Source organism: Ranitomeya variabilis, chromosome 2 (genome assembly GCF_051348905.1).
Source record: "Ranitomeya variabilis isolate aRanVar5 chromosome 2, aRanVar5.hap1, whole genome shotgun sequence".
NCBI classification, from domain to species: domain Eukaryota; kingdom Metazoa; phylum Chordata; class Amphibia; order Anura; family Dendrobatidae; genus Ranitomeya; species Ranitomeya variabilis.
The window spans coordinates 423,529,445-423,543,082 of NC_135233.1; the positions used below are offsets into that span (position 1 = coordinate 423,529,445).

The window sequence follows — 13,638 nt, forward strand, 5'->3', positions numbered from 1 at the left end:
ATCCCTTTTAAAAAAAATAATTAAAATAAAAAAGCTATATACTTACCCTCCGACGACCCCCGGATCCAGCCCAGGCCTTTCCCGCTCCTCGCGCGCCGCTCCGGTCCCAAGCGGCAATAACGCGTGATGATGTAGCGGTCTTGTGAGACTGCTATGTCATCTCCGGTCATTGCCGCAATGCATTCTGGGGACCAGAGTGGCGCACAACGAGCGGGAAGGGCCTGGGCTGGATCCGGGGGCCATCAGAGGGTGAGTATATAATGATTTTTTAATTTTTTTTATTTTTTTAACATATGTTTTTACTATTGATGCTGCATAGGCAGCATCAATACTAAAAAGTTGGTCACACAGAGGGTTAATGGCAGTGTTAACCGACTGCCTTACACCGCATTATGCCGCGGTGTAAGGCAGTCCGGTTAACGCTATGTGGGCGCTGACTGGGGGGGGGGACTAGGAAGGTGGCACTGACTGTAGGGGAGGAGGGAGGGGCCAATTCACGTCCGGACTGTGCCCGTCGCTGATAGGTCGCGGCCTCGGGCCGCGACCAATCAGTGACGCTGGATTTCCGAGACAGACAGACAGACGTAAGTGACCCTTAGACAATTATATAGAAAGATGTTGTGTGTGTCTTCTTTTAAATCTTTTCACTAGCATATTAAAAGTTAGGTTTTTAAGATTCCCCTTTTTTTGCTATAGCATTAAGGAACATGCCCACATATTCTATCTATAAACTGGCCATGGCAGACTTTGTTACAATCGCAATTCACCATTTAGACGTGCCCTTCCTCAAATTCCTTCAAACTTTTCTTAAGGACTTTCATTTCTCATGACACACATTCAATACATCATCGGGACAAAACCATTGCCTTTCTGAAACCTACATATTGACACACAGAGCTTTTAAATATCTCATGATAGTATCACAAAATCATGTTTTGTTCAAAGCTGCTCGTCTTCTGCCGTTCATCTTGGGAGATGATGAGCTAAGAGGAAGGACATATCTATATATGTGTAGGTAGGTCGCATTTTAGGCTTTCCGTGGCTGCCGGTAGTTATATTTCTCAACGTGTGGTTATATATTTTTTTATTTTAATCCATAGGTATTGCTTAATTTGCAATATTTGAGCCTTTCTGGTAGAAGGGTTTTCTCGATGCATGGAGAACTCTTAGACGATTACCAAATTAATAATCACTTTATAGTCAATCAAAGATTGCACTCGAACGTTGTTGGTCACATTTCATCTCAAATTGTAGATAACCTCAATCTGCCAGCCTTCTTCATCAATGACAGTTTAATTCAATGGAAAACCATTAACAATGAGGTAATGCTTTACCCTGGAGATACTTTGGCGTTCAGGCTTTATATTTGATAAATTTTCTAATTAAGAAAAACTTTGTGTCTTGAATTTAGAAACCAAAGTCTCAATGCACAAAAAGTTGTCTACCAGGAAGTAGAAAAGTCCCAGGAAATACAATCTATTTTTGCTGTTATCGGTGTACTCCTTGTTCTGAAGGAGAAATATCAAACACCTCTGGTAGGTACTACTTCTACATACATCTGAGCCTTGGTCACAAATTCAGTCATATGTGATATTTCTTGTCTTCTTTCTTATAGACAATGAAAACTGCAGGAAATGTCCTGATCATGAGTGGTCCAATGAGAACAAGACCCAATGTGTCCCAAAACTAGTAGAATTTCTCTCTTACTCTGATCATGGAATACCAGTAATTGCTCTATTGGGATCCATTTTACTTCTTACAGTGACGGCAGTAATATTGGGGATTTTTATTAGATATCAACACACCCCAATCGTGAGAGCAAATAACAAGAACCTGAGCTTTATTCTTCTGATCTCCATCTTGCTCAGCTTCCTCTGTGTTTTCTTGTTCCTGGGTCGTCCTGTTGATAGTTCCTGCGTGTTACGTCAGATCTGTACTGGACTACTACTCTCAATATCCATCTCTTCATTGTTGGCAAAGACCATAATAGTTTACATAGCTTTTAAAGCCACCAAGCCCGGAAGTGTGTGGAGAACATGGACTGGAGTAAAACTCCCGAATTGCGTGCTCCTGATCTGCTCCTCCATCCAGGTGGTGATCTGTATGAGTTGGGTGATCCTCTGTCCCCCCTTCTCGGAGCTGGACACACACTCTTATACTGAGAAGATCATAGTTCAGTGTAATGAAGGCTCCGATCTTTGGTTCTACTCTGTCCTGGGATATATGGGGATTCTGGCTGCTGTTAGTTTTATTACAGCTTTCTTGGCCAGGACATTACCGGACAGTTTTAATGAGGCCAAGTACATCACCTTCAGCATGCTGGTGTTCTGCAGTGTCTGGATAGCCATGATCCCAGCTTATCTCAGCACTAGAGGCAAATACACGGTGGCGGTGGAGATATTTGCCATCCTGACCTCTAACGCTGGACTTTTAGGCTGTATATTTTTCCCTAAATGTTACATAATTCTCTGCAGGCCTGAGCAAAATACAAAGTCCTGTATAATGAGCCGGACTGCGTGAGATTTGAAATTATTCAGTCCTTGTAAATGTATGCCTTATTTTATTACTGTGTACATATTTCATTTAATGTTGATGTAGATTATTGAAGTACAATTTAATTTATCACATTTCTAATGACTGATTGAAACATTTATTACGGCCGTCCTTGTCGAAAATGGCTTGTATTTTATATTTGTAGTCTGAAGATTCCTTGGCCTCAGCTGCGCCATAGTGAAAGCAAGACCATAATAAAATGTGTGCTGTGTAATCAGGGTGAAAGGTGGAGCATAGGGAGAAGTCTGTGTGAAAGGCAGGGCACAGAGAGAAGTCTGTGTGAAAGGCGAGGCACAGAGAGGAGTCTGTGTGAAAGGCGGGACACAGAGAGGAGTCTGTGTGAAAGGCGCGGCACAGAGAGGAGTCTGTGTGAAAGGCGAGGCACAGAGAGAAGTCTGTGTGAAAGGCAGGGCACAGAGAGAAGTCTGTGTGAAAGGCGAGGCACAGAGAGGAGTCTGTGTGAAAGGCAGGGCACAGAGAGAAGTCTGTGTGAAAGGCGAGGCACAGAGAGGAGTCTGTGTGAAAGGCAGGGCACAGAGAGGAGTCTGTGTGAAAGGGGGGGCACAGGAAAAAGTCTGTGTGAAAGGCGAGGCAAAGGGAGAAGACTGTGAAAGGCAGGGAACAGGAAGAAGTCTGTGTGAAAGGCGGGGCACAGAGAGAAGTCTGTGTGAAAGGGGGGGCACAGAGAGGAGTCTGTGTGAAAGGGGGGCACAGGAAAAAGTCTGTGTGAAAGGCGAGGCAAAGGGAGAAGACTGCGAAAGGCGGGGAACAGGAAGAAATCTGTGTGAAAGGTGGGGCACAGGGAGAAGTCTGTGTGAAAGGCCGGGGCACAGGAAGAAGTTTGTGTGAAAGGCAGGGCACAGAAGAGAGGAGTCTGTGAGAAAGGCGGGGCACAGGAAGAAGTCTGTGTGAAAGGCGGGGCACAGGGAGAAGTCTGTGTGAAAGGCGGGGCACAGTGAGAAGTCTGTGTGAAAGGTGGGGCACAGTGAGAAGTCTGTGTGGAAGGCGGGGCACAAGAAGAAGTCTGTGTGAAAGGTGGGGCAAAGAGAGAAGTCTGTGTGAAAGGCAGGGCACAGGAAGAAGTCTGTGAAAGGCAGAGCACAGGAAGAAATCTGTGTGAAAGGCGGGGCACAGGAAGAAGTCTGTGTGAAAGGCGGGGCACAGGAAGAAGTCTGTGTGAAAGGCGGAGCACAGGAAGAAGTCTGTGTGAAAGGTGGGGCACAGTGAGAAATCTGTGTGAAAGGCGGGACACAGGAAGAAGTCTGTGTGAAAGGCAGGACACAAGGAGAAGACTGTGTGAAAGGTGGGGCACAGGAAGAAGACTGTGAAAGGCGGGCACAGGGAGAAGTCTGTGTGAAAGGCGAGGCACAGGAAGAAGTCTGTGTGAAAGGCAGGGCACAGGAAGAAGTCTGTGTAAAAGGCAGGGCACAGGGAGAAGTCTGTGTGAAAGGCGGGGCACAGGAAGAAGTCTGTGTGAAAGGCGGGGCACAGGGAGAAGTCTGTGTGAAAGGCGGGGAACAGGAAGAAGTCTGTGTGAAAGGCAAGGCACAGGGAGAAGTCTGTGTGAAAGGCGGGGCACAGGAAGAAGTCTGTGTGAAAGGCGGGGCACAGAAAGAAGTCTTTGTGAAAAGCGGGGAACAGGAAAAGTCTGTGTGAAAGGCGGGGCACAGAGAGAAGTCTGTGTGAAAGGCGGGGCACAGAGAGAAGTCTATGTGAAAGGCGGGGCACAGGAATAAGTCTGTGTGAAAGATGGGGCACAGAGAGAAGACTGTGAAAAGCAGGGCACAGGAGAAGTCTGTGTGAAAGGCAGGGCACAGAGAGAAGTCTGTGTGAAAGGCGGGGCACAGGGAGAAGTCTGTGTGAATGGCGGGACACAGGAAGAAGTCTGTGTGAAAGGCAGGACACAGGGAGAAGTCTGTGTGAAAGGCAGGGCACAGGGAGAAGTCTGTGAAAGGCAGGGCACAGGGAGAAGACTGTGTGAAAGGCGAGGCACAGAGAGAAGTCTGTGTGAAAGGCGGGGCACAGGGAGAAGTCTCTGTGAAAGGCAGGGCACAGAGAGAAGTATGTGAAAGGCGGAGCACAGGAAGAAGTCTGTGTGAAAGGCGGGGCACAGGACGAAGTCTGTGTGAAAGGCGGGGCACAGGAAGGGGTCTGTGAGAAGAGCGGGGCACAGGGAGAAATCTGTGTGAAAGGCGGGGCACAGAAAGAAGTCTGTGTGAAAGGCGGGCACAGGAAGATGTCTGTGAAAGGCAGGGCGCAGAAAGAAGTCTGTGAAAGGCGGGGCAGAGGAAGAAGTCTGTGTGAAAGGCGGGGCACAAGGAGAAGTCTCTGTGAAAGGTGGGGCACAGGGAGAACTCTGTCTGGAAGGCAGGGCACAGAGAGAAGACTGTGAAAGGCGGGGCACAGGAAAAAGTCTATGTGAAAGGAGGGGCACAGGAAGAAGTCTGTGTGAAAGGCGGGGCACAGAAAGAAGTCTGTGTGAAAAGAGGGGCACAGGAGAAGTCTGTGTGAAAGGCAGGGCACAGAGAGAAGTCTGTGTGAAAGGCAGGGCACAGGGAGAAGTCTGTGTGAAAGGCGGGGCACAGAGAGAAGTGTGTGAAAGGTGGGACACAGGAAGAAGTCTGTGTGAAACGCAGGGCACAGGAAGAAGTCTGTGTTAAAGGCAGGGCACAGGACGAAGTCTGTGTGAAAGGTGGGGCACAGGAAGGAGTCTGTGTGAAGAGCGGGGCACAGGGAGAAGTCTGTGTGAAAGGCGGGGCACAGGAAGAAGTCTGTGTGAAAGGCAGGGCACAAGGAGAAGTCTCTGTGAAAGGTGGGGCACAGGGAGAACTCTGTGTGGAAGGCGGGGCACAGAGAGAAGACTGTGAAAGGCGGGGCACAGGAAAAAGTCTATGTGAAAGGAGGGGCACAGGAAGAAGTCTGTGAAAGGCAGGGCACAGAAAGAAGTCTGTGTGAAAGGCGGGGCAGAGAAAGAAGTATGTGTGAAAGGCGGGGCACAAGGAGAAGTCTCTGTGAAAGGTGGGGCACAGGGAGAACTCTGGAAGGCGGGGCACAGAGAGAAGACTGTGAAAGGCAGGGCACAGGAAAAAGTCTATGTGAAAGGAGGGGCACAGGAAGAAGTCTGTGTGAAAGGCGGGGCACAGAAAGAAGTCTGTGTGAAAAGAGGGGCACAGGAGAAGTCTGTGTGAAAGGCGGGGCACAGGGAGAAGTCTGTGTGAAAGGCGGGGCACAGAGAGAAGCGTGTGAAAGGTGGGACACAGGAAGAAGTCTGTGTGAAAGGCAGGGCACAGGAAGAAGTCTGTGTGAAAGGCAGGGCACAGGACGAAGTCTGTGTGAAAGGTGGGGCACAGGAAGGAGTCTGTGTGAAGAGCGGGGCACAGGGAGAAGTCTGTGAAAGGCGGGGCACAGAAAGAAGTCTGTGTGAAAAGCGAGGCACAGGAGAAGTCTGTGTGAAAGGCAGGGCACAAAAAGAAGTCTGTGTGAAAGGCGGGGCACAAGGAGAAGTCTGTGTGAAAGGCGAGGCACAGGAATAAGTGTGTGTGAAAGGCGGGGCACAGAGAGGAGACTGTGTGAAAGGCGGTAAAATATAAACATAAGGGTGAATGACTTCGGGGAGATCAAAACATCCAACACCACGGAGACACCATCACGTGTTTCTCAACGCAGTGATCCAGAACTCTGCCCCCATCCCTAATGGGAAATAAGCAAATGCATGTAGAAAAGCCGCGGAGACACCATCACGTTTTTCTCAACACAAGCAATGAATAGCCAGGTCTTTCCCCGGGAAGGAACAACCACGGAAAGGGCAGCATCTAGTAAAGGAAAACCACCCATGCCAAAACATGGTATCCATCCACAGACAGCTGTTTTGGGGTGTTTGCCCCTCATCAGTGTGGAGTAGGAAACTGACTATTAGGAACAGTGCCTGGTGAAAAGACTATAAACATAAGGGTGAATGACCTTGGGGAGATCAAAACATCCAACACTGCGGAGACACCATCACGTGTTTCTCAACGCAGTGATCCAGAACACTGCCCCCATCCCTAATGGGAAATATGCAAATGCATGTAGAAAAGCCGCGGAGACACCATCACATGTTTCTCAACGCAAGCAATGAATAGCCAGGTCTTTCACCAGGAAGGAACAACCACGTGAAAGGCGGGGCACAGAGAGAAGACTGTGAAAAGTGAGGCACAGGAGAAGTCTGTGTGAAAGGGAGGACACAGAGAGAAGTCTGTGTGAAAGGCGGGGCACAGGAAGAAGTCTGTGTGAAAGGCGGGGCACAGATAGAAGACTGTGAAAAGCGAGGCACAGGAGAAGTCTGTGTGAAAGGGAGGACACAGAGAGAAGTCTGTGTGAATGGCGGGGCACAGGGAGAAGTCTGTGTGAAAGGCGAGGCACAGGAATAAGTCTGTGTGAAAGGCGGGGCACAGAGAGAAATCTGTGTGAAAGAAGGGGCACAGGAAAAAGTCTGTGAAAGGCGGGGCACAGGAAGAAGTCTGTGTGAAAGGTGGGGCACAGGAAGAAGTCTGTGGGAAAGATGGGGCACAGGAAAAAGTCTGTGTGAAAGGCGGGGCACAGGAAGAAGTCTGTGTGAAAGGTGGGGAACAGAGAGAAGACTGTAAAAAGCGGGGCACAGGAGAAGTCTGTGTGAAAGGCGGGGCACAGGAAGAAAACTGTGTGAAAGGCAGGGCATAGGGAGAAGTCTGTATGAAAGGCGGGGCACAGAGAAGAGTCTGTGTGAAAGGCAGGGCACAGGAGAAGTCTGTGTGAAAGGCGGGGCACAGGAAGAAGTCTGTGGGAAAGATGGGGCACAGGAAAAAGTCTGTGTGAAAGGCGGGGCACAGGAAGAAGTCTGTGTGAAAGGCGGGGCACAGAGAGAAGACTGTGTGAAAAGCGGGGCACAGGAGAAGTCTGTGTGAAAGGCGGGGCACAGGAAGAAGACTGTGTGAAAGGCGGGGCATAGGGAGAAGTCTGTATGAAAGGCGGGGCACAGAGAAGAGTCTGTGTGAAAGGCAGGGCACAGGAGAAGTCTGTGTGAAAGGCGGGGCACAGGAAGAAGTCTGTGGGAAAGATGGGGCACAGGAAAAAGTCTGTGTGAAAGGCGGGGCACAGGAAGAAGTCTGTGTGAAAGGCGGGGCACAGAGAGAAGACTGTGTGAAAAGCGGGGCACAGGAGAAGTCTGTGTGAAACGCAGGGCTCAGGAAGAAGACTGTGTGAAAGGCGGGGCATAGGGAGAAGTCTGTATGAAAGGCGGGGCACAGAGAAGAGTCTGTGTGAAAGGCAGGGCACAGGAGAAGTCTGTGTGAAAGGCGGGGCACAGGAGGAAGTCTGTGTGAAAGGCAGGGCACAGAGATGAGTCTGTGTGAAAGGCGGGGCACAGGAGAAGTCTGTGTGAAAGTCTGGGCACAGAAAGGAGTCTGTGTGAAAGGTTGGTCCAGGAAGAAGTCTGCGTGAAAGACAGGGCACAAGGAGAAGTCTGTGTGGGGCAAAGTAAACAATTGCAATAAGGGATAATGTGCACTTGAGGCAGTTGGAGGTAGATCCAGAACAGGGCATTATTGCTGCCACTATTTGATGGTAAATGCAACCTAGTCTTTAAATGGCCTCTGTTGGCACAGAATGACTGTTCAAACCAAGTACAGTTTCTCGGTGCACCACGGCATGGCCAAACATGAAGTGCCCCTCCTCTCCTTTTTTGCTACACATCTGTCCCAGGTATCCTGGGCTCTGCTTCCTTCACTTCTGTCCACTGCCCTCTATTGTGCTCCATGTCAAGGTTCACAGGTTGGCTTTAATGGATCAGTGATGTCATGTCCCTAATCCGATTTAAGGCTCATTAGCATACAGACTTGTATCTTAAAGGGATTATCCACTACTAAGACAACCCCTTCATGATCTAAATGTTTGGCCCCGATAAACAAAAAAACCCTATACTCATCTCTCATGCCGGCGACGTTCCAGCAGTGTCAGCACTCACAGTACCAGGGCTCTCATGTGGTTCAAATGACATGTGAGCCTGTCTCCCAATTAGAGCTGACGTCACAGTCTCCACCTACGTACAAACTGAACATGAAGAGGAAGTGCAGGCTACAGCCACTCTCTGGCTTCCTCTTCATGTTCAATACATACAAAGGCAGGGACAGTGATGCCAGCGCTGATTTGCGCCAGGCTCACGTGTCATAACAACTGCATGTGAGCTCCGGGACCGTGAGCGCTGACACCACTGGAACAGTAAAGTACAGCGTGGGTGGTTAGTAGAGTTGAGTGACTTTTACTTTTTTAGGATCGAGTCAGGTTTCGCGAAACCCGACTTTGTCAAAAGTCGGGTTGGGTGAAATCGGCCGATTATTGCGAAAAGTCGGGGATCCGACTGAAACACGAAACCCAATGCAAGTCAATGAGGAAGCAAAGTCGGCAGTGAGTGGAGGACAGGAAAACACCTACAGTGCCCATTTTAATGCCAAAAACATCAATTCTTCTTACTTAAGCTTGTCAATCTTAATTTGCTTTATAATAATAGTTAGGCATTGAAAATTGTGGGTCATTTGGCTAAAGTTGTGGGGGTAGGGCTGGCTCAAGTTTTCCGTGGGCCCAGGAAACGCGGACTACGTCACGTGGCCGCAGTGGCTGGGCAATGGGCAGGATGAGGAGGAAACACAGATATAGGCCCAAAGAATAAAGTAGGCTAAATGCAGTTCAAAATTGGTAACAGGACTAAACAGGCGGCATTGCTTTGTTCAGTGGAGGAAAACTGTAATGAGTGTCAGACACAGTTAGTAGGCCCAAGTAATAAAGTGGGCCAAATGAAGTTCAAAATTGGTAACAGGAGTAAACAGTCGGCACTGCTTTGTTCAGTGGAGGAGATCAACAAGCAGCAACAGACGCCGTTAGTAGGCTGTTGTGAATTTGCTTTTTGCTCCCTCTAGTGGTTACTAGTTTTTTGACTCTGGTTTTTCTGTCATTCCTTTTATCCGCACCTGGGTCGTTAGTTAGGGGTGTCGCTATATAAGCTCCCTGGACCTTCAGTTCAATGCCTGGCAACGTAGTTATCAGAGCTAGTCTGCTGTGCTCTTGTCTACTGATCCTGGTTCCAGTTATATCAGCTAAGTCTGCCTTTTGCTTTTTGTTATTTGTTTTGGTTTTGTATTTTTGTCCAGCTTGTTCCAAATCTATATCCTGACCTTTGCTGGAAGCTCTAGGGGGGCTGGTGTTCTCCCCCCGGACCGTTAGACGGTTCGGGGGTTCTTGAATTTCCAGTGTGGATTTTGATAGGGTTTTTGTTGACCATATAAGTTACCTTTCTTTATTCTGCTATCAGTAAGCGGGCCTCTCTGTGCTAAACCTGGTTCATTTCTGTGTTTGTCATTTCCTCTTACCTCACCGTCATTATTTGTGGGGGGCTTCTATCCAGCTTTGGGGTCCCCTTCTCTGGAGGCAAGAAAGGTCTTTGTTTTCCTCTACTAGGGGTAGCTAGATTCTCCGGCTGGTGCGTGTCATCTAGAATCAACGTAGGAATGATCCCCGGCTACTTCTAGTGTTGGCGTTAGGAGTAGATATATGGTCAACCCAGTTACCACTGCCCTATGAGCTGGATTTTTGTATTCTGCAGACTTCCACGTTCCTCTGAGACCCTCGCCATTGGGGTCACAACAGTTTGCCAGGCCAGTATTAAATGTTTAATGCATTGCAGAAGAGGGATTATAAGAAAGAAGATTCTGAGTTTTTTTTTTTGTTTTTTTTCTTCTTCCCCTTTACCTCAGAGTGGCTATGCTTGCTGCAGACATGAATGTCCAGACCTTGATTACAAGTGTGGACCAGCTGGCTACTCGTGTGCAGGGCATACAAGACTATGTTATCAGAAATCCTAGGTCAGAACCTAAAATACCGATTCCTGAACTGTTTTCCGGAGACAGGTTTAAGTTTAGGAATTTCGTGAATAATTGTAAATTGTTTTTGTCCCTGAGACCCTGTTCATCTGGAGATTCTGCTCAGCAAGTAAAAATTGTTATTTCGTTCTTACGGGGCGACCCTCAGGATTGGGCTTTTTCGCTGGCGCCAGGAGATCCGGCATTGGCTGATCTTGATGCGTTTTTTCTGGCGCTCGGTTTACTTTATGAGGAACCCAATCTTGAGATTCAGGCAGAAAAGGCCTTGCTGGCTATGTCTCAGGGGCAGGACGAGGCTGAAGTGTATTGCCAAAAATTTCGGAAATGGTCCGTGCTGACACATTGGAACGAGTGTGCACTGGCCGCTAATTTTAGAAATGGCCTTTCTGAAGCCATTAAGAATGTTATGGTGGGTTTTCCCATTCCCACAGGTCTGAATGATACTATGGCACTGGCTATTCAAATTGACCGGCGGTTGCGGGAGCGCAAAACCGCAAATTCCCTCATGGTGTTGTCTGAACAGACACCTAATTCGGTGCAATGTGATAGAAAAACCGCAAATTCCCTCATGGTGTTGTCTGAACAGACACCTGATTTAATGCAATGTGATAGAATCCTGACTAGAAATGAGCGGAAAATTCATAGACGCCGGAATGGCTTGTGCTACTACTGTGGTGATTCTACACATGTTATCTCAGCATGCTCTAAACGTATAGCTAAGGTTGTTAGTCCTGTCACCGTTGGTAATTTGCAACCTAAATTTATTCTGTCTGTAACTTTGATTTGCTCACTGTCATCTTATCCTGTCATGGCGTTTGTAGATTCAGGTGCTGCCCTGAGTCTCATGGATCTCTCATTTGCTAAGCGCTGTGGTTTTACTCTTGAACCATTAGAAAATCCTATTCCTCTTAGGGGTATTGATGCTACACCATTGGCAGCAAATAAACCGCAGTATTGGACACAGGTTACCATGTGCATGACTCCTGAACACCGCGAGGTGATACGTTTCCTGGTTTTACATAAAATGCATGATTTGGTTGTTTTAGGGCTGCCATGGTTACAGTCCCATAATCCAGTCCTGGACTGGAAGGCTATGTCAGTCTCAAGTTGGGGCTGTCGTAGTATTCATGGGGATTCCCTGCCTGTGTCTATTGCTTCTTCTACGCCTTCAGAAGTTCCGGAGTATTTGTCTGATTATCAGGATGTCTTCAGTGAGTCTGAGTCCAGTGCACTGCCTCCTCATAGGGACTGTGACTGTGCTATAGATTTGATCCCAGGCAGTAAATTTCCTAAGGGAAGACTGTTTAATCTGTCGGTACCTGAACATACCGCTATGCGTTCATATATCAAGGAGTCTCTGGAGAAAGGACATATTCGTCCGTCTTCTTCCCCTCTTGGTGCGGGATTCTTTTTTGTGGCAAAAAAGGACGGATCTTTGAGACCTTGTATTGATTATCGGCTTTTAAATAAGATCACTGTCAAATTTCAGTATCCTTTACCGCTGTTGTCTGACTTGTTTGCCCGGATTAAGGGTGCCAAGTGGTTCACCAAGATAGACCTTCGTGGTGCGTACAACCTTGTGCGCATTAAGCAAGGTGATGAATGGAAAACCGCATTCAATACGCCCGAAGGTCATTTTGAGTACTTGGTGATGCCTTTTGGGCTCTCCAATGCGCCTTCAGTTTTTCAGTCCTTTATGCATGACATTTTCCGGAAGTATCTGGATAAATTTTTGATTGTTTATCTGGATGATATTTTGGTTTTTTCTGATAATTGGGATTCGCATGTGGAGCAGGTCAGGTTGGTCTTTAAAATTCTGCGTGAAAATTCTTTGTTTGTCAAGGGCTCAAAGTGTCTCTTTGGTGTACAGAAGGTTCCCTTTTTGGGGTTCATTTTTTCCCCTTCTGCTGTGGAGATGGACCCAGTCAAGGTCCGAGCTATTCTTGATTGGACTCAGCCCTCGTCAGTTAAGAGTCTTCAGAAGTTCTTGGGCTTCGCTAACTTCTACCGTCGTTTTATCGCTAATTTTTCTAGCATTGTGAAACCTTTGACGGATATGACCAAGAAGGGCTCCGATGTAGCTAACTGGGCTCCTGCTGCCGTGGAGGCTTTCCAGGAGTTGAAACACCGGTTTACTTCGGCGCCTGTTTTGTGCCAGCCTGACGTCTCACTTCCCTTTCAGGTTGAGGTGGATGCTTCTGAGATTGGGGCAGGGGCCGTTTTGTCGCAGAGAGGCCCTGGTTGCTCTGTTATGAAACCTTGTGCCTTTTTCTCTAGGAAGTTTTCGCCTGCCGAGCGAAATTATGATGTGGGCAATCGGGAGTTGTTGGCCATGAAATGGGCATTTGAGGAGTGGCGTCATTGGCTCGAGGGTGCTAAGCATCGTGTGGTGGTCTTGACTGATCACAAAAATCTGATGTATCTCGAGTCTGCTAAACGCCTTAATCCGAGACAGGCCCGCTGGTCATTGTTTTTCTCCCGCTTTGATTTTGTTGTCTCGTATTTACCTGGTTCAAAGAATGTGAAGGCCGATGCTCTTTCTAGGAGCTTTGTGCCTGATGCTCCTGGAGTCGCTGATCCTGTTGGTATTCTTAAAGATGGAGTTATCTTGTCAGCTATTTCTCCGGATCTGCGACGTGTGTTGCAGAGATTTCAGGCTGATAGGCCTGAGTCTTGTCCACCTGACAGACTGTTTGTCCCGGATAAGTGGACCAGCAGAGTCATTTCCGAGGTTCATTCCTCGGTGTTGGCAGGTCACCCGGGAATTTTTGGCACCAGAGATCTGGTGGCCAGGTCCTTTTGGTGGCCTTCCTTGTCAAGGGATGTGCGGTCATTTGTGCAGTCCTGTGGGACTTGTGCTCGAGCTAAGCCTTGCTGTTCTCGTGCCAGCGGTTTGCTCTTGCCCTTGCCTGTCCCGAAGAGACCTTGGACACATATCTCCATGGATTTCATTTCTGATCTTCCGCTATCTCAGGGCATGTCCGTTATCTGGGTGATATGTGATCGCTTCTCCAAGATGGTCCATTTGGTTCCTTTGCCTAAGCTGCCTTCCTCTTCCGATCTGGTTCCTGTGTTTTTCCAGAACGTGGTTCGTTTGCACGGCATCCCTGAGAATATTGTGTCAGACAGAGGATCCCAGTTCGTTTCCAGGTTCTGGCGATCCTTTTGTAGTAGGATGGGCATTGATTTGTCGTTT

General features: G+C 48.1%; 1 protein-coding gene across 1 annotated transcript; it reads left to right on the top strand.

Moving 5' to 3' along the window:
• The first annotated feature begins 1,151 nt into the window (after nt 1–1,151).
• Nucleotides 1,152–2,626, top strand: LOC143803823 (vomeronasal type-2 receptor 26-like). Its single transcript, XM_077281588.1, has 3 exons — nt 1,152–1,322; nt 1,412–1,535; nt 1,616–2,626. Exons 1-3 carry the CDS (start codon nt 1,152–1,154, stop codon nt 2,518–2,520), a joined length of 1,200 nt encoding a protein of 399 aa, XP_077137703.1. The 3' UTR covers nt 2,521–2,626.
• The last annotated feature ends 11,012 nt before the right edge of the window (nt 2,627–13,638 follow it).